This window comes from Pleurodeles waltl, chromosome 7, assembly GCF_031143425.1.
Source record: "Pleurodeles waltl isolate 20211129_DDA chromosome 7, aPleWal1.hap1.20221129, whole genome shotgun sequence".
Taxonomy (NCBI): Eukaryota; Metazoa; Chordata; class Amphibia; order Caudata; family Salamandridae; genus Pleurodeles; species Pleurodeles waltl.
Genome location: NC_090446.1, coordinates 1,258,242,092 through 1,258,262,898, shown reverse-complemented (window position 1 = coordinate 1,258,262,898; position 20,807 = coordinate 1,258,242,092). Strand labels below are relative to the sequence as shown.

Genomic DNA, 20,807 nt, shown 5'->3' with positions numbered 1-20,807 from the left:
ATGAGCCAATAGTCTACTTACCCTTGGGGTTACTACACCCCTTGTATGACCACTTACTGTGGGGAGTGGGCATAACCTTGTCCCAGAGTTCCTAATTCTGCCAGCCCCAAGGTGGCATCATTTTCCTAGAGTGTGGCACATCAGGCAGCTCATCTTAGTGGTTTGTCTGACGTGGGTATACTTCCATGCTTTCTAGAAAAGCTAATTTCTCACCTCTCCTGGTGCCATATGGGCCTCAGGGCAGGGGGTGGCATTCTGTAGGTCTGGTGGATGCTGGTCCGGCTACATATCAAAGGTGTCAGGGACTTTGAAATCCCTGGTCTTTGCATGTAATATTACTACCCATCCTGTTGGAGAAGGAATGAACACCTTCCTCTGGAGCAGGGACTGTTTCTGGAGTGTGGGCTGTCACCTACAGGGAGTCAGAAACCTGCCTGTGGTGGCAGGCTAGACTGTACCAGACTGTACCAGTCAGCCAGCACACTAGAGGACTAGAATGTTTTAGGGGGTACCTTTAAGGTACCCTCTGGGTGCATGCATTAATAAATCCATCACTGGAATCAATGTGGATTTATTAATATGAGGTGTTTCATACCAAACACCATAGGTTTCAGTGGTATGTACAAACCCTAATTTGTGATTCGGTAATCTATTTATCAAATCGCAAAATAGGTTTGCAAGTGGCGTGCTGAGGGCATCCTTTCCAAATATCGAGTTGCAGTGATATGTAAGATTGTTTTGCGATAGTGAATGCGGTCGAAAAACAATAGCAGTTACTACCCACCTCAGGTTGGTGGTAACCCAGTCGCAAACCTTTTGTGAATGGGGGTGCCAACATTTTTTCAGAGCAGGCAGTGGTCCCGTGGACCACTGCCTACTCTCAAAAAAATGAAAAGGAAACTTTTTATTTTTTTTGTAATGCATCCTGTTTTTCTTTGAGTGCAGCCATTCCTAATGGGGTCACAAATTGCGATCTACCTCATGAATATTAATGTAGTAGGTCATTTGCTACCTCATTGGGAATCGCAGCTAGTGTGCTTGACACTGTTGTACATTTTCTTTTGTGACTCACAATTTGCCATTCCCAAACAGATCGAAAATTCCAAGTCACAGAAGAAAATGTCATACATGTGGCCCCAAAAGTAGTTATTTACATTATATTTTTGCCCATGTCTACATTTGTCGAAAGACCATTAGCACTTCTACTCATTGTTTGTTTACATCCTACATAATTAAATGAGACCAGATAGTTAAACATGTGGATTCGCTGGGGGAGGGGTTGGAGATGGGCTGGTATCCCTTGTATAAGAGGAGGTATGACAACAATTTTAAGCAGCTGTAGAAGTGGGAGGTTCTATTTTAATGGTGAGTGTGCTCCAAGCTTAGGAAACCAGTTAGCAAGTGCACATATACACCTCTGGATGATCCGATGGGTGATTCTCAGCAGAAAGCAATATCACAAGAGGCATGCTCTGTGGCCTCATGGAAAGCACCTCCTATTGGCAAACAGAGAAACTGCAACTATATAATGAACTGAGAAGATATTGTACAGCTTTTTACAGTTCAAGCTACAAAGGTTATAATGGTCAATAATTACTTTTTTGCTCACTGTTTTTGCTTTATTTAATGAACCTAAATGACCTAAATGCCTTTAATCACGTTTTCAGTCTTGAATGCACATATTGTGTGCAAAATGAGTTCTGCCCATTTACGATGCCAAGATTTATTTATTTTTTTGACCACCTGGCTTTGGAATAGTTACTGTGGGTAAGTCTCACTACTTGTAGTTCACACTCTGTAAGCACATGGTTAATGAACTGAGCCTGTTTACCACCAGTGTCTGCCTTTTATGATACGCCCACTATGTCGCAGCAAGGGAAATGGGCACCTGGCTGGTTACACATGAACATGTGTGCACAGGTGTATGCACACATATGCGGCCTGCAGGTAGAAGATTACCCTCATGTGCAGCCTGGTAACTGTGCACAGGTAGCCTGGTACATAGGGGACTCTGCAGGGTTGGATATTGACATGAGGAAGGCCTTATAATGGTATTGGGCACTCAAAGGTAAAGTCAGTATGGTGGCACATTATTATAGACCTGGGGTAAATCTGCCTTAGAGTGCAGTTTCATTTATCTTTGGCCTACAAAGTGCAGTGAGATATCAAACTGGGGTGAAAGGGTGCATTCAGTTAAAACATTCAAGTCCCATGCAGATATATGTAAATATTATGGGTTGCCCAGAGTTTTCATATTTCTCCGGCTCCACTCTGGATCAGAATCAAGGCCTTTTGTCACCCTGCTGGGCCAAGTTAGTTACTCTGCTCCCAAGTGGAGGGAACAAAGGCCTCCCCACAGAAGAGAAGTAATTAATAGTGCTTCCCTCAGCTCATGAGGAGGAAATGGTGGGGAGGAAAATCTGCATTTGTTAATTACCTTTCACACTTTATCAGCGGGGGGGACAGCCCAGGACCACTGAACAAAGAAGCCCAGACAACTGAAGTCAACACAGGCTTGAGGTTTTAGTGGGAGAGGCCTCAGCACTGATGTCAGCCAGGGGCAGAGCTGAGGCTCCCAAATGAGATGTGACGAGGAACTTCTGGACAGCGCTATCTTGAACTGTCCCAACATGCTGTCCAGGAAGGTTGGAAAAGGGGTGACAAGATGATTTGGCACTCTAGGATTGGCCAGTGGTGTCTGGCTTCAAAACCCTTTCACTCCCATTTTAAAACGAAGGGAGAGAGGATTTTTTTTACTAGATCCTGGATGGTGGCAATAGCTATGGACAACTAGAAGGACAAGCCCCCTAACGTTCTAAAGGACTAAGGACTCTGGCCACAGTTGACCCCTAGATCCGTGGGTCTCCCTAAGGGCCAGTGAGGCTGGACACTTTATGCCCCCTGATGACCAACTGGGGGAAGATCTGGACTTTGACACCATAGATGGAGGAGAGGAGCACCAGAGACAGACCAGTAGGAAATCTGGTGAAGGGAGCCAGTGAAACTAGCTCCCTGCACAGTACACTGCGTTTGAGGCCAGAAGGACTGATGAAACTGCTACTGGTGGCTAGAGCTTGCCTCCGGAGGTACAATGAGCCCAGGATCGTCCACATTGGCCCAACAGGGCCACAGTTATGGTCTTTTCAAGGATGGTGACTGTTGACCTTGAGCTAGTATTGATGTGTGGGGGGCTCTGCCGCGTCTTCCCTAAATTACCAACAGAGAGGACCTGGACTCCGGGGTCTGCCAGGGAGGTGGCGTGCATGGGATCCCTTCCTGATGCTCATTTCCATCCCCAGGGACTGATACAAGGTGAAGGTGAGCGCCGTCGCACCCCCCTAAGGAAGCAGAAATGGAGCCAAGTACCCAACTCTCGACCCAGACAACAGAAAAGAAAAGGGGGAAGTGCCACTGGCCACCTAATTTGTTAATTTATTTACTGTATTCATCCAGTCCAATCATCCTCAAAGGGATATCCCAGCACTGGACCAAAAATGTACAGCTTCTTAGACCAAAAACCCTAGAGGAGAAATAACGAAGCCTTCAAACCCCTCCGAAACGTGAAGAGGAAGGAGGTCAAGCAGAAATCAAGACTCAATGAATTCCAGTGATGAGCTGCCAGATGGTTGAAAGAGGGGTCATCCATTCTGGCTTTTCTGAAGCGCTTAGCCCTCGCCAGAACTAAATTTGCAGATTGGAATGCTTGTGCTGACTTTTAGAAAGCAACACAGTACTAGAGGTGGCAAGCTGGTATTATAAAGTGCCTTATGAACACAACATAGTAGACTGAATTTGACTCTCTTATGTACTGGAAGCCAATGTAGTGAATTCAAGCAGGCAGAGGCCAAACCTTTTCAAGCACTATTACAGGTAAGTCTGGCTGCCACATTTTGAATGGATTGCAGGCATGTGAATAAGATGTAGGCCATTCACAGCTACAGAGCAATCCCATAATCCCCTACTCATAATTAACGCTTGTGTGAATGTTCTTTGCCATTCTATTGGAATCCATTGAAGAGCTTTTGTAGCATGCAAAGAAGACTAAAGCATTTTCCATATATTGGGGGTCTTTTTGACTTTGGCAGACGGTTTTCCTGTCAGGATGCCGCCAGTACAGCCGTCTTCCCATGGGCCCCATCACAAGTTCCCCGCTGGGTCAATGGGCGGAATCGGGCAACAGCCCAAAACACTGATGCTGGCTCCTAATTGAGCTGGTGGAAATGTTGCGGTGCGTAGGGTGCAACAGCACCCGTTACGCTCTTCACTGTCTGCAGACAGTGAGAAGCACAATGGGGCGGGCCATGGGGAGCCCTGAACTGCCCAGCCAAGTGTATCATGTCTCCGCTTGCCTTTACATGGCAGTGCTACCGCCATGTAAGAGCTGGCAGAGAGGGGGGGGTCGTAATCCCCAGGGTGGCACTGCATGCAGCGGTGCACTGACGGATTAGGACCGCCAGCACCTCCAGTCCCTGCAGTGGAGGGAAATTGGTGGTGCTGGCGGACGGACTGTGGCGCAACTGCCAAGGGTTATAACGTGGCGGTCTGACCACCACTTTGTCAGCAGTCAGACCCCCACTACGGCCCGGTCGTAATGAAGGGCATTGTGTTTAGCTGATCCTTCATAAAGAGAGTATCATCATTTAGGGATCCAACATTCCTGACTACTCTCTTTTTGAGTGGACCTAGGAGCAAGGGCAACAAAGAGTCATTCAAGACTCTACAAGCTCCTTCAAAGAGCAGGACCGTGGTTTTCTCAGCAGTGTGACATCCACGAGGCTACTTCAGAGAGACATTCTAAAAGACTGTCTCATGTCTCTCTGTGTCTCCCATCAATAGAGATAATAAGCTGAGTGTAATCAGCAATAGAGAGGATCCTAAAGCCCCAGGCTATGAAAATATCTGCAAAAGATGTTACATAAATGTTAAACATGGTGGGGGCTAAGTTTTGAGCCCTGCAAATTAAAATTGTCACTGCAGGCCAGTGACTAATTTTACAAACTCTGATTGGCACACTGGAACACCCTTTTAATTCCCTAGTATATGGTACCTAGGTACCCAGGGTATTGGGGTTCCAGGAGATCCCTATGGGCTGCAGCATTTCTTTTGCCACCCATAGGGAGCTCAGACAATTCTTACACAGGACTGCCACTGCAGCCAGAGTGAAATAACGTCCACGTTATTTCACAGCCATTTTACACTGCACTTAAGTAACCTATAAGTCACCTATATGTCTAACCCTCACTTAGTGATTGTTAGGTGCTAAGTTACTCAGTGTGTGGACACCCTGGCACTAGCCAAGATGCCCCCACACTGTTCAGGGCAAATTCCCCGAACTTTGTGAGTGTGGGGACACCATTACACGCGTGCACTATATATAGGTCAATACATATATGTAGCTTCACAATGGTAACTCCGAACATGGCAATTCCATGCATCCCTGGGTCTCGAGCATAGAGCTCGGGTACTGCCAAACTAACTTTCCGGGGTTTTCTCTCCAGCTACCGCTGCTGCCAACCCTCAGACAGGTTTCTGCTCCCCTGGGACCTGGGCAGCCCAGTTCCAGGAAGGCAGAACAAAGGATTTCCTATGAGAGAGGGTGTTACACCCTCTCCCTTTGGAAATAGGTGTGAAGGGCCTGGAAGGAGTAGCCTCTCCTGGCCTCTGGAAATGCTTTGAAGGGCACAGATGGTGCTCTCCTTGCATAAACCAGTCTACACTGGTTCAGGGATCCCCCCAGCCCTGCTCTGGCACGAAACTGGACAAAGGAAAGGGGAGTGACCACTCCCCTGACCAGCACCTCCCAGGGGAGGTGCCCAGAGCTTCTCCAGTGTGTCCCAGACCTCTGCCATCTTGGATGCAGAGGTGTGAGGGCACAATGAACAGCTCTGAGTGGCCAGTGCCAGCAGGTGACGTCAGAAACCCCTCCTGATAGATGCTTACCTTTCTCTGTAGCCAATCCTCCTCTGAGTGCTATTTGGGGTCTCTCCTGTGGGCATCTCACCAGATAACGAATGCAAGAGCTCACTAGAGTTCCTCTGCACTTCCCTCTTTGACTTCTGCCAAAGATCAATCGCTGACTGCTCCAGGACGCCTGCAAAACCGCAACAAAGTAGCAAGAAGACTACCAGCAACATTGTAGCACCTCATTCTGCCGGCTTTCTCGACTGTTTCCTGGTGGTGCATGCTCTGAGGGCTGTCTGCCTTCACCCTGCACTGGAAGCCAAGAAGAAATCTCCTGTGGGTCGATGAAATCTTCCCGCTGCCAACGCAGGCACCAAACGTCTGCATCACAGGTCCTCTGGGTCCCCTCTCTTCCGGACGAGCGTGGTCCCTGGAACACAGGAGCTGGGTCCAAGTGTCCCCGACAGTCCAGTGGCCCTTCTGTCCAAAGTTGCTGGAGGTAAGTCCTTGCCTCCCCAAGCCAAACAGTAATCCTGTGTACTGCGTGGACTGCAGCTGCTAAGGCTTCTGTGCACTCTTGCAAGACTTTCTTCATGCACAGCCTAGCCCAAGTCCCCAGCACTTCGTCCTGCATTGCCCAACTCACTGAGTTGGACTCCGACTTCGTGGGACTCCCTTTTGTTTTGCTGAATCGACCGTCACGCTCAGATCTTCTGAACGCCTGTTCAGGGGCTTCTGCGGGTGCTGCCTGCTTTTGCATAGGCTCTCCATGTTGCTCAGCACCCCCTCTGCCTCCTCCTCCAAGAAGCGACCTCCTGGTCCTTCCTGGGCCCTGGCAGCACCCAAAACCTTCAACCGTGACTCTTGCAGCTAGCAAGGCTTATTTGCGGTCTTTCTGTGTAGAAACAACTCTGCATCCTCCAGCACGCCGTGGGACATCTTCTGACCATAGGAGAAGTCCTGGCACCTTCCGTTGTTGCAGAATCTTTGGCTTCTTCCACCCGGAGGCAGCCCTTTTGCACCTTCATGCAGGGGTTTAGTGTGCTCCTGCTCCCCCGGACACTTGTGTGACTCTTGGACTTGGTCCTCTCCCTTTACAGGTCCTCAGGTCCAGGAATCCACCTTCAGTGCTTTGCAGTCAGTTGTTGTCCTTGCAGAATCCCCTATCTCGACTTTACTGTCTTTCTGGGTAGTAGGGTAACTTTACTCCCACTTTTCAGGGTCTTGGGGTGGGGTATCTTGGACACCCTTAGTGTTTTCTTACACTCCCAGCGACCCTCTACACACTACACTAGGCCTGGGGTCCATTTGTGGTTCGCATTCCACTTTTGGAGTATATGGTTTGTGTTGCCCCTAGGCCTATTGTCTCCTATTGCATTCAATTGTGTTTGCACTACTTTTCTAATTGTTTACTTACCTGATTTGGTTTGTGCGTGTATATTTTGTGTATATTACTTACCTACTAAGGGAGTATATCCTCCAAGATAATTTTGGCATATTGTCACTAAAATAAAGTACCTTTATTTTTAGTAACTCTGAGTATTGTGTTTTGTTATGATATAGTGCAATATGATATAAGTGGTGTGGTAGGAGTTTTGCATGTCTCCCAGTTCAGCCTAAACTGCTATGCTATAGCTACCTCTATCAGCCTAAGCTGCTAGAAACACCTCTAATCCACTAATAAGGGATAACTGGACCTGGCACAAGGTGTAAGTACCACAAGGTACCCACTATAAGCCAGGCCAGCCTCCTACACCCACCATACTCAAGGTCAGGGTGTCCAGGTGGGACAGGGTACCCCCTAAACAATACAAAAAATAAAAAAATGGTGCATGGTGTGATGCGACATGACAAAAGAAAAAGCGGCTCTTCTTGGTACCGTGGAAGAGCCACTCATTACGAATTTAACACATCCCCAATGGAGTGCCCCATAATGTCCTGCAGACCCTATTTGCATATCATTTTGCTGATTGTGGTGGCCCTAAAACCAGCAGAAGCACTACCAAAAATAAAAAAAAGTGTGGCAGGATTTACAGGAGTGCAGCAGCCTGTTCCCAGGGAAATTAGCCAGTGACCCTATATTAGCAGAGTCCATGGCCCCGCCTGGCTTTTCAATTAAATTGCAGAGCATTCCCAAGGTTGGAGCTTCTTCTCTACAGTTTTCAGTGAAGCAACCTCTAGGGGTTGGTTCTATGGCTGCACTTTATTTAGCCTGAAAGGGTATAAAGAAAAAAATACTGGCATGTTATGTTTATTTACAATACTTTATTAACCCTTTACAATCAATGATTTCTGGTCAGTGTAAAACGCTTTATTGACATTAGGGTTTGCATTTACACATCATTAATGATTATAGGGAAATGTTGATTTTTAATAAGTGGTTTGTTTGCTTTTTAATGTAGTGTACTTTTGATAAAACCAATAGACGTACCTTATATGTTGTGATGACCTTTAATAAAGCCAATAAGCTTGTTTAATTAAAGTGATACCCCTCTATATTGTTATATGCTGTCTTTGTAAAGGAGGGGGTGCTTTGGTTTCAGGGGTCAAGATCCAGTAGGGTCAAATATGATTGCAGAATGTTATCTAAGGTCTTTTTAATCTGCCATATGTATATGTTTGTAAATTAGTGAATAGTATTTAGAAGTACGTGTGCAATAGACATACTTTTCTTTTCTCAAAGAAAAGGCACTGACTGGTCAGTTATTTATTGAGTGTTATTATTGCTGCCAGTGAATGATATTCACTAGTGCACACCACCTACCCTGAGTAGGCCTTGGACTGCTCTGCTTTGCTACCAGGAGAGAGTAAAGAACTACAGTGGGGTGTTTTGGTCCCAGTAAGGGGAAATTGCAGACATGTTACTTGAGTCGTCCTAACATCCTGCACAACTATTAACCCAGTTTTCACATCTTACATTTATATTGCAAAAACAGTGCTGGGAAGCAACTGAGTGTAGTACATAATGGGGAGCTGGACAGTGTGAAATTGTGACCTTAAGTAGGGATTTATACCTTTGAACTATACGATTAGAACAATGTAGATCAACTATAATTGCCTTTCACATATTTACATTTTTTCACACATGGAGATAAAATGATTTGGCCAGAAAGTCATAATTTATGGTGAAATGCAGGAGATAGATCTGAACTCATTCCCTTATGCTCTAGAGTCAACAAACTTGCTACCAGACAACATCTGCTCTCCTTTAATTTAAAAAAGAGACCCACAAAATGTACTCTTTACCATGCATGTTAACAAAAAGTGAAAAAAATGTCTGCATATATGGGTACTTACAGCATCAGAAATGACAGGAGAGAAAAATGGAGGGCGCTCTTTAAAGCAGGACAGGATCAGCTCAGCAACAAGAAGTGAAAAATAGATGTAAAATGTTGTAAATCTAAACATATCCTTAACATGGCCCTAGAGTGAAAAAGAGTATTTGTTAGTAAGGACTAGCAATATGAAACCACAATGAAAGAGTTAAATTTAACTCTATTAAAGTAATATACAAATATACAAAATAATATAAAAGGGAGTTAATTGGTTTTCCATATGCCACTAAATTCAGATGGAAAGGACCCCTAGAGGAAAAGGACATCAGAGTGGGACTATCGATGATGGTTACAGTTGCTTGCTCACACACTTCTAAATTGAATCCTCATATTTTTAAAGGTCCATATTATTCCTTACATTTTAAGTGTATAGATAGGTGCTAGAAATTCAAATTTGCTTAATTTACAACCAACAATCATCTGATGCAAAGTACTCACAGAAAGATAGCAATACAATTTAATTCCACAAAAAGCAGAGAACATGTCCTCTCTGTTACACAAGTTAAAGGAGAAATGCGTAGTTGGCAGGGCTTAATTTGAACTGGTGGTTGCCATTGGGATGGTTCGTTATTCATTTTAGAGAACTAGCACTTATTATCCCTCACCAGACATTGATCAAGAGTAAGAGAGGGAAAAAGGAGAAAGACAAAGACTGAAAAGCCATCAAAAAAGAGAGAGAAGAAAGGGCCTCATTAGGAGTTTGGCGGACGGGAAGACCAGTCGGCCAAACTACCGGCGAAGAGGTTGCCGCCACACTGGAAACTTCCCCGCCAGACCCATTAAGACTTTCCTGCTAGGCTGACTGGTGGGAACCGAGGATTGTGCCAGTCAGCCTAGCAGAAAATTGGTGGCACCATTATCTCCGACTCGTAATCGAGCCAGCTGTAATGTTGTTGTCTGCAGGGTGCACCAGCACCCTCTCAATGTTCACTGTCTGCACAGCAGACAATGCACATTGTGAGAGTGCTGGGCAGGTGGACCCCTGCACTGCCAATGCCAAGTGCCCCCCCAGTGTTCTCCCCAAGCCTTTTCATGGCAGTGATACCTCCATGAAAAGGCTGGCGGAGAACCAGGTTGTAATCAGCAAGGTGACACTGCATGCTGCGCCGCCATGGCTGATTCTCACCTTCACCTGCCGTTAACCTGTCGGGATCACTGATCCCAACGGAACCCTGGCGGTCTGATCGCCAGGGTCTTAATGTGTAATGAGGCCCAGAGTGTTTGTTAATGGATTAAAAAGCATGAAGTAGATTCAAGAGAACAAAGCCTTGGCACTTGGCGTGCTGACATTTAACAGGATTAGCTCTGGGCTTCTGAGCAGGGCCTTCAGATCCACCTCCCATTCTTTAACAAAGTATGCACTGGTAGTTGGCATGTGCTAGTATTCTTTCTGCTTCATCAGATAGGAGCTTACCTCAGCTGCAGAGACAATGATCTTGGACCGGAATGGTACTATTGCACAAAGTATGGCTAAACTCCAAAAAATAAGGAGTACACCAGATGACTGTACTCCTCGCAATCTTTCATGCTGAATTAATAAAGTTGCTGCAATCTGTACAAGAGAAATATAAAGAAAAATTGTTAGGGATCACTGACAAGAAATGTACAATATCTAATCAAGTGCTCTTTCTTGTTCTTCATGTGCAACACTGATATGTAAAAAATATTGTTTCAAGGATAAAGACAATCCTTTATTTGTCAAGATAAATGTTTTTCACATTTTGCAAATATTACTAATAAAGCTTACTTAGTTAAGGATGATACAAAAAAAAAACACTGAGACTTATTCACAAACTGTATTTTGTTATACATGGTTTAGTATTACAATAATAATACAAAAGTACTACAAAATGCTGTGTAGAAACCTATGTGGGGAGTTTCTGCCTCCGCCTCTTCTACCATTTTCTGTGTGGAGATCTCCACCCTGAATATGGAGTTTCTGTATATGTAGGTGTACGTTTCAGTAGTAAATGTTGGAAGGACAGAGGGGAGTAGCTGGAATATGGATAATATTTATGACTAATAGGGAGGGGACAAAGCAGGAGCAAAGGAGAATTTATAGAGAGTCAGGAGGGGTTTAGTGAGGGACATCCACCCATAAATTGCTATTCACAAACTGCACTTCTACATTTACCACAGATGAAAATGGACAGAAATCAATTACTCTAGCTCAGAAATGAACCAAGTTCAGAACCACACATGGCCAAGCACTGGTACTGCAATATCCTGCCATAGAAAATAATGGAGTGGTACTCCCATTGCCTGATTCATAACTGGTGCAAAATCAACCGAAGTTCCCGTCAACGGGGTAAACTTTGACATACCCTGCGCCTGTGCTGAGGGTAACAACATTGGTGTCGGGTCTGTTTGAATCTACATTGGCTTCGGAAGCACCTGCTTCCTTGGCACCATGATATTTGAAACAGTCTCAAGAACTGGTACATCTGGATAAACCCTCTGTATTGAAGATGGGTGCATCTGCGCCTGAGTTATGGTACTAGTTCCTGCAACAGGTGTACTTTGTACTACCCCTGGTAACTGTCCTCCTTCGGCTTGTACAGCTCCCTGGGATGTTCCAGGAGTGACAGGAGGGGCTGTAGCATTAGTTCCCGGACCCCCTGCATAGGTTGTCATAGGTGGAGGCCTATCTCTTAGCAACTGCGTAATGAGATCCTCAACATCAGAGTCATCATCATCTACATAAGACTTTTTCCTTTTCTTCTTTCCCTCACTCTCCTCTTCCTTGGCACTACCCCCTTTTTCTGACTCGTCACCTTCTGTAATTGCTGGAAACATTTTAATCTCTTTCATGGTCACCATTCTCCATCTCTTTTGCTCCCAATCCCATCTAGCTTCCGCTAGTGACTTTTCTACTTTCTTCATCCTATCATTGAACTTCAGCTCTTGCTGCTGTCTGGCCACTATCTCCCAAACTGCTAAAGCCTCGAACTGTGCTGGTCTCGGCAATGACTTCATGTCATACAATGATAATCGCAACTGATCCAAAATTCTCAAATTAAACGTTCCATGTTCCGGAAAAGCTAATGTCCCTTGATTCTTAGTCAATTTACTCCATTGCTTTAACCAAAGACATAGAGATATACCTTTTTCTGTCATCACAAGATACGCCGGAGAATACTCTGGGGGGGGTCGGCTGCCCCACTGGTGCCTTAATGTAAGAATCACCCTTCATTGCACTCTTTGATGCCTTGAAAAACATAATTTTGCCTGTTTTTGTATACTATTAATTCAATAAACGAAATGACCTTTACTCCCGAGATTCCCTTCACCCATTTACTCAACCAATTGCCTCTTACAGACGGCTGCCAATCCGGTCGTGGCTCTTCTCATTAACCGACCTATCTCAGCGTGGCGCACACTGACGTCACACTGACACACAGCGGCTGACAAAGTCTTGCGGCTTGTCTTCCTCAACTCGATTTCACTCAACTAATACAATTTTATTGCAAGCGCCTCTACCAAAATAATAACTAAAACAAACCTTCTGGTTTACTACAGGAAGGAACACAATTGCTTCAGGGACCTTACGGATTTTCACTAATGGCTCTTTAGCTATTCCTCTTTCTCAGTCCCCCACATTCGCAAGCAAAATTCGACGCGCAAATTCCATTCTCAACTGATCAATGGGTCTGTCCTGGTGCACATAGGACTCGCCAAATCTCAGTCGAAGATTCTTTTACTCAACTAACATGCACTCTGATTTGTTGACCACGCCTGATCAACCTACTAAACCAGACAGACTACAACATATAACCAAGTGTCTCCTACACTTGTCAATATACTCCGGAGTGTTAGACCACGCAGGGTCTGTACACTACCAACAACCACGTGAATAATTTTGAGCACAAAGCGCCACACACATATGAAGTTCGACGACTTCCCTACTCTCACACTGTGGACTACGCACACTCCTACTAACCCTTAACTGGAGTATGCAGACTCCCTACTTTTACCTCACATACATCACAATTCACCTGCGATTTGCTTAAGCCTGTGCAAGTGCAACCTACTACTCTCATATTATCTCAAAAATACACTGAGAACATACTCAACCTTACTAACGGGATCCAGGGTCTGGGAAAGTCATTTCTGGGTTTAAGGGAACATCATCTTTGCTACTATTGACATTTCAGAAAAACTAAATTAAAACTTCATAAAATACAAACAACTGAACCTAACTTAAACTACTTCCATAGCCACTAGTCACCACTCAACTAGTTCCCCAAGGAAATTAACCATCAAGCTGCTACCAAAAACTGCTAGCGCGCCTGGTCCTTAATAAGTAAATTTACAAGGGGACGCGTATAGGTCGATGAACCTTTTGGATCGTATGGAGTATCCTAGCTAAGTGGTAGACCGATGAACCATTAATAACGACTATAATCAATTTCAAACATTTATGAAAAACCTTATCTAATAAGAAATACCATAACTCTCAAGAAGGTTAATCGTTTTTATTCCCTATTAGTTACAATTCTAATCAAAAATCTTTATTCTACCTTATTGTTAATCAAACTTTATTAATCATCACGAAGCAATTGTTCACCAAGAAAATCTCGAGCAAATCAACCAACAACATAAGTCAGCAAAACATTTAACATTTATGGAATAATTCAGCAATGCAATTCAGTCAATCAGCTGTCACTGTTAAAGTCACCCTTGTCAGCCTACTTAACCCAAGCTGGATGGCTTAGGTTCCGAGCAGGCCTTCTTCTTCACCGGAGAAGGGGCACGGGAATGGGCAGGCTGGACCAGGGTGGGCTGCGATGTGGAGGGAGCGGAAAGGGCAAGGAGGTGGGCACGTTTCGGGACAAGACGGGGTGGGCCAGTGAGTTCAAACAGGTCTGCACGGGAGAGGAAACGTTTTTTTGGAGCAATTGGGGTGGGCGTGGATGAGTGCGCGGGAGTGGAGGCAGAGGGAGTTGATGTATGGGGTGTAGATGTGCATGTAGTGGGTGCAGGTGACTGCTCAGCATGCTGTGGTGTGGTGGATGTCTGATGGGTGGGTGTCTGCAAGTCGGGTGAGTGTGCTGCATGTGTCAACTACAGTGGAGGTGGTGAGTGCAGGTGTGGTGTATGGGGTGCATGTATGGCTGGCTGCTATTGTGGTGAGTGCAGGACGAGGAGCAGTAACAGTGAGTGAAGGTGCAGTGCATGAGGGTGTGGATGTAGAGGGGACAGACAGGGAGGTGGAAGCGGTGGGCCCACTGGGGGAAGTGGACGTTGTTGTGTGTGCAGGTGTCTGTTGGCTGTATGAATGCTTGTGGTGGGAGGTGTGGTGCTTGTGTTTGGAAGTGTGCTTCTTGTGTGCTGATGTGTCTGTAAGCGGGTCTGATTGTGTGCTATGGACGGGTGAAGGGAGTGGGTTGCTGGAAGCGGTAGAGGAGGTTGGAGGGGGGGACGGAATGGTCAGGGAAACTGGCTGCCGTCCAAGAAGAGGCCAGAGCCTGAAAAGATCCCTGTAGGGCAGACACAGCACCGTGAATGCCATCCAGATAGGCATTGGTCTGCTGCACCTCAGAAGCCAGACCCTGGATGGCATTGACGATGGTTGTCTGCCCTACAGAAATGGTTCTCAGAAGGTCAATAGCCTCCTCTGTGAGGGCAGCAGGGCTGACTGGGGCAGGGGAGGAGGGGACTGGGGTGAAGGAGACACCCACCTTCCGGGGTGGGCGGGCACGGGCAGGAAGGATGTTGATGGTATGGGGGCTGGCGGAAGATCTCACGGTCGTGGTTTGTCCACTAGTGTCCACCACCGCCGGAGGACCCCCATCGGAGGAGGTCTCAGAGTCACTACCTCTTGTGGTAGTAGCCTCCCTCGTGGAAGTCCCCTCGCCCTCCCACCCACTGGTCCCCTGGGCATCCGTTGTCTCTGCCTCAGAGGATCTGTAGGCCGCTGCGTCCCCACTTGCCGGTGCCTCAGCTCCCTCACCTCATGTTGATGCTGTACCAGACAAACACAAGAGAACAGGGCTAGGGAGACAGAACAGGAGAGACACTTGTAAGTAGCTGAATGCCGATACACAATTGCCAGACATACACCTACCCAGCAGACACATCCCAACAGGCAGCACCGTGCACTAGGCCCATGGCCACGGCACTGACTACTGAGCAGTATACTGAATTGTTTTGGAGCTGAGGTAGGTGAGACCTGACAGGGACACCCCTACACCCTTTGGGGAGCAGACAGTAGCTGAACACCAGTCCAAATCCCTGATCTTAGCACCATGAGCCCTATCACACACACACTCATCCTTCCAGGCTGAAGTATGGGCTGTGAGTACTCACCCCCTTGTGACTGCTGTGCTGCCTTCAAGCGCCCATCCAGGTCTGGGTACACCACCGCCAGGATCCTTCGCATGAGGGGGGTCAGTGCCCGACGAGCACCCCTTCCACATTGGGAGGACTTCCCCAGCTGGACCTCAGTGATCTTCCGCGCCCAGCTCCGCAGGTCCTCCCACCTCTTTCGACAGTGGGTGCTCCGCCGGTTGTAGACCCCCAGGGTCTGTACCTCCTTGACGATGGCATGCCAATGTGCCCTCTTCTGGTGGGCGCTGACCTAGTAGGGTGACACAGAAATGGAACACAGAGGTCAGACACTGCACGATGGCAACAGCTGGCAGATTGTCAGACATAGGACAGACAGTACTCCAGACATGCAGGACAGTGGCACGCAGAATTCAATGCACCAAGCCCCATCCTGGCTCACAGGAGCACACATCTGTGCAATCCACTCCATTCATCACTCACACAGTGTCCCCAAAACCTGGACTCACCTGTACCTCGGGCAGTCCGTAGAGTCTTCCGTACAGGGGCAGGACCCCTTAGACCAGCTTGTCAAGTTCTTCCTGGGTGAAGGCCGTGGCCCTTTCCCCTGCACCACGTGGAACATCCATAGCCAGAGGTAGGCCACAGCAGTACACAGAGTGGAGTACTTGTCCGCACAGGATCAGGGAGTCAAGTGATCAAACGATGACGAACGTGCGTATGTACCGCGGCGGTATGCACCGTCACCGCCGGCGGAGATCATGATACGCCAGGATTCCCCATTGGCATCCATGTTAGCCAATGTAGGTGCGAACAGCGGTCAACACCGCTGTATGCTGTGACGTCAACCGCTATCGTTATTAGGTCACTTCCGCAACGAAGGGGCAGAACAACAATAGGCAGACATTTTGCCATTCCCTACGCATCTTGAAATTCATATTACTCACAATGCTGGGCCTACTAGCCATAAGAAGCACCTAGACCTCTATCCATTGAGTATGTAATCACACATGATTTACTCCGTTCCCTCCTAGAGATGTACATGTACATCTGTCAGGTTGCAGTTATTGTACAGACACTACTATGAAGAATGCAGTGCATTTATGTAGCAAATATGCCAGTGTATGTGTGAACATCACTCCTTTTTCTTACCCCTCATAGGTACCGACCCTTGTGGCATGGAAGTGCACCATCAGTGTACAGACCACTTATGGATATGGGGACCATGTTGGAGCATCAGATCATAATCACCTACAGACTCGCACATGCAACTATTCAGGACCTATGTGCATTACTGGATCCTGCACTGACTCCCGGAAATCGTTATCAACATTCCATTCCAACTGAGGTGCAGGTGCTCTCCGCACTCCATTTCCTGGCCACATGCTCTTTTCAAGTGACAGTGGGCATGGGTGCTGGTTTCTCACAGCCAATGTTCAGCCAGGTACTGACAAGATTTCTGAATGCATTTGTACAACATCTGCAATCCTATGTGCGATTCCCCCAAAGTGCTGACCTCCCTGCCATCAAGTCTGACTTCTATGCCTTTGCAAACTTTCCCCATGTCATAGGTGCCATCGATGGCACCCACATAGCTATCATCCCCCCAAGCGTGAGTGAACAGATGTACAGAAACATGAAAAACTTTCACTCCGTGAACATCCAATTGGTATGTACTGCAGACCAGTACATATCCCATGTGAATGCCATGTTTCTGGGTTCTGTCCATGATTCATTTGTTTTGATGAACAGTAGTGTGCCACAGAAGATGGAACAACTACAAGAGTACAGAGGTTCGATCATAGGTAAGTTTGCCTGTCACCAACTGACGCATTGCTGAGACCCAGCCTGTCTGACTAAGGGGCAATGACGACCCTGTATTGCACCTTTTCTCTAGATGATTCTGGCTATCCAAACTTGTGTTGGCTCCTGACACTAGTGAGGAATCCCAGGACGGATGCAGAGAGGAAATACAACAAGGCCCATGGACGTACTAGGAGGGTGATAGAGCGTACTATAGGTCTCCTGAAAGCTAGATTCCGGTGCCTACATATCTCTGGGGGTTCCCTGGCATATGGGCCTTATAAGGTGTGTAGAATAGTGGTGGCCGCCTGCATGCTGCACAACGTGGCAGCTAGACATTCAATCCTCCTTTTGGAGGTGGAGGGTGCTATAGGTCCTGATCAGTTACCTCAGAGCGGTAAGGAGAGTGATTGTGAGGATGAGGAAGGGGAAGATGTAAATTCCAGGAACCAACTGATACAACTTTACTTCCAATAACTTTGTGGGACTTAAGCCTGTAAATGTGGTTAGTGACTGATACTGTAAGTGTGGCATATCATCTAGGGGGAATTGGTCATGATAGGCAAGACATGGACCTCGTCAGCATGGAACTGAAAAACAATATATGCATTCCCTTCTTGCCTAATTTGAAACACATATTACCACCACCAGGCACAAATTGACAATAAAGTTGTTTACTGCCAGTTGCATTCATGCTCCACTTTGTTCAACATTAAAGACAGGGGACAGTGTTACAGGTGAGATATGTGGTTTATTGGTGGAATACAGTGAAATGTGCTATATACAGTGATGGAAGTCGTAATGGTTGGGTGTCCTGAACACCGACTTGGTAGCAGGCCTGTTTGATGTCATAGGTGGGGCCTATTTGTAGTTTAGTACTTTATTTAGCCCTCAGCTAAGAGTAGTTGGCGAATGGGTGAAATGGTTGCTTGGCAGTAGTAGCAGTGTCAATTGTTGGAGTGGGGCTTGTTCTTAGCTGGGTTTCCAGTGCCATATCTTGGCCTGAGACTACGTTTGGGCACCTGCTGTGGAGCTTCTTGGGGTGGCATGGTTGGGCCTTGTGATTCCTGGGAGGGTATTTCTTCTGCTGTTTCAGCTGCTTGGGTCATCTGTTGCTGGTTGTCCAGGGCTGTTGTGGGGGACTTTTGTCCGGTGTGGGTGTCTGATTGTTTGTTGACCAAATGCAGCAGTGCTCCAGCAATGGTGGCCATTTTGGCATGGTGTTCTTTCCACTGGTCCATGGCCTGTTGGTGTTTTTCCAGCTGCATCCCCTGACTTTGCTCCAGGGTGGATACAATCTGCGCCAACCTGTCTTGGGTATGTTGGTAGGCCCCCAATACCTCTGCAATGACGTCCTGGGCTGCTGCATATATCAGGTGCCCTACCCCCTGACCCACTAGGGCACTTGACCTTGCCCTGGCCTCCTGTGCCTGTGTCCCTGCGCAGGTCTTGACGTACCACTTGTACTGGGGCCCTCATCTTCCTGCATGTTGGGGGTGGGAGACTGTGGCCTCTGTAGCTGTGTTCCACCTGTTTGTGCCCTGGGTCGCCTCCCCTGGCCTGCTGGTCTTGACTGGGTGCTAGGGGTGAGGGTGTTTTCCTGGGTGGGGCTGCTGCATGGTGAGCATCCAGGGCTGTGTGAAGGGCCTGCCTGCTCATCAGTGTCCAGGGATCCTTCACCAGTGTCCTGTGATGTGCCTCTGTCTCCCTGGAGTGCTGTGGCACTCCTTGTCCCCTCCATTAGGGTTGCATGGGTGGCAGTGCCTGTTGGTGGACATAGAAATGTATGTTAAATATGCATGAGGGTTTGAGGTGTACTGAACTGTGCAATTTTGTGCTGGTGTGCCTTTCAGTGGCCTTCCAGGGTGCCTTTGTAAGGTGGTCATTGCATTTAGTGGCAGTGGTGGGGTTACATTGTGGTGGGGGTTATTATTCCATTGTGGGTACGTGCAGGGGTGGGTGGCCTTGCACAGCGGGTGTGATGTGGGCCTGGTAGTGAGTTGTGGGTGATGCAGGGTGGTGGATGTGGGGGGTAAAGGCTGGGTGGTGTGTGGGTCTAGGTGGGTGTGGGTGGGGTGGGGTGGGGTGGTGCACGCATTACAGGTATGGTGTATGTGGGATAATTGCAGATGACTTACCGGAGTCCATTCCTCCAGTGAGTCCAGTGAGTCCCTCTGGGTGCAGGATGGCGAGTACCTTCTCCTCCCAGTCTGTGTAGTCGGGTGGTGTTGGTGGAGGTCCTCCCCCAGTCTTCTGCACTGCGATGTGGTGCCTAGATGCCATGGCCCGGACCTAACTCCGCAGGTCATTCCATCTCTTGCAGATGTCGTCCCTGGTGCATGGATGGTGTCCCACTGCATTCACCCTGTTCACAATGGTCTGCCACAGCTCCATTTTCCGTGCGATGGGTGTGTGCTGCACCTCGGACCCAAATATTTGAGGCTCCACTTTTAGGATCTCGTCCACCATTGTCCTTAGCTCCCTTTCAGTGAAGCGAGGATTTTTGGGGCAGGTACATGGTGAGGGTGGTGGATGGCGTCGGGACTGGGGACGGGGTTTGGGTGCTCCTGTGTGGGTCAATATGCGTGTCCTGTCTGCTGGCGTTCTCTGTCTAGTTCTGGTGCTCTCAGTCTCCTGTTCCTGGTTTCGTTGCAAGGGATTGTGGGGTGTGTCTGGGGGTGTTTTATGGTGTTCTGTATGTATCAGGTGTGTGGGTGCTAGGCCTAGCCAATGTGTGCACTGGTTGCTGTTGCGCCCACTTGCCGCCCATGGCCGTCGCAGCCACCAATGGTCGTCCAGCCTCCACTGTCCGCCTAGGTGATTTGTGCATCATTATTTGGAGGGCGGGATGTAGGTGTGCTTGGCGGTGGCGGGTGGGGTGGGCCGGGATTCCTGCCGACAGGGTCCTGGCAGGGATGGGTGGTCTGGGAATATTTGGCGAGGTTGGGTTTTTTGATCTTTATATGGCGGGTTTCCATTCGTCACCGCCGCCAGGATTCTGTTCACCGCCGCCATGGCGGTCTTTCCCACCATTTTCATAATGACCGCCATTATACATTCAGACCCACACCAAATGCTGGTCTAAGGCTTCTGGGCAGAGAGCTGGCATCTTGCTGCCACCTTTATGGTGGCCAAGAAACACCAATGAACTTAATGCTACTTTGTCTCATGACACTAGGCCCTTAAAGATTTTATCTGTCTCCTTTTTAAAAAAATACTGCATGAGGAACTGCAAGAATGCCCTAACACTTTGTTACAGAACAGACCAGCTGGTAATGTATCAGGCTGTAGCATTATATATATATATATATATGCTGCTTCGAAGAAAGGACAATCGGTCAAAAGGCAGGGTGGTGAGAGGAAAATTGCAACAAGATAGGAAAATAAGCAAGTTTTTCTGTTATTTTTGTCTGGGACATTTCACTGTAATGGTCTAATTTGCACTTGCGCTTCGATTTGCAATAGCAATGACGAAGGCTT

General features: G+C 47.4%; 1 protein-coding gene across 1 annotated transcript in view; it reads right to left on the bottom strand.

The window, feature by feature from the left end:
* Positions 1–20,807, bottom strand: part of ABCC3 (ATP binding cassette subfamily C member 3) — a 691,699-nt gene that overhangs the window by 442,828 nt on the left and 228,064 nt on the right. The window contains exons 4-5 of the mRNA XM_069200423.1: positions 10,651–10,788; positions 9,199–9,324 (exon numbers count right to left, since the gene is read on the bottom strand). Of these exons, the coding sequence (XP_069056524.1) occupies positions 9,199–9,324; positions 10,651–10,788 (264 nt within the window). The remainder of the gene's footprint in view (positions 1–9,198; positions 9,325–10,650; positions 10,789–20,807) is intronic.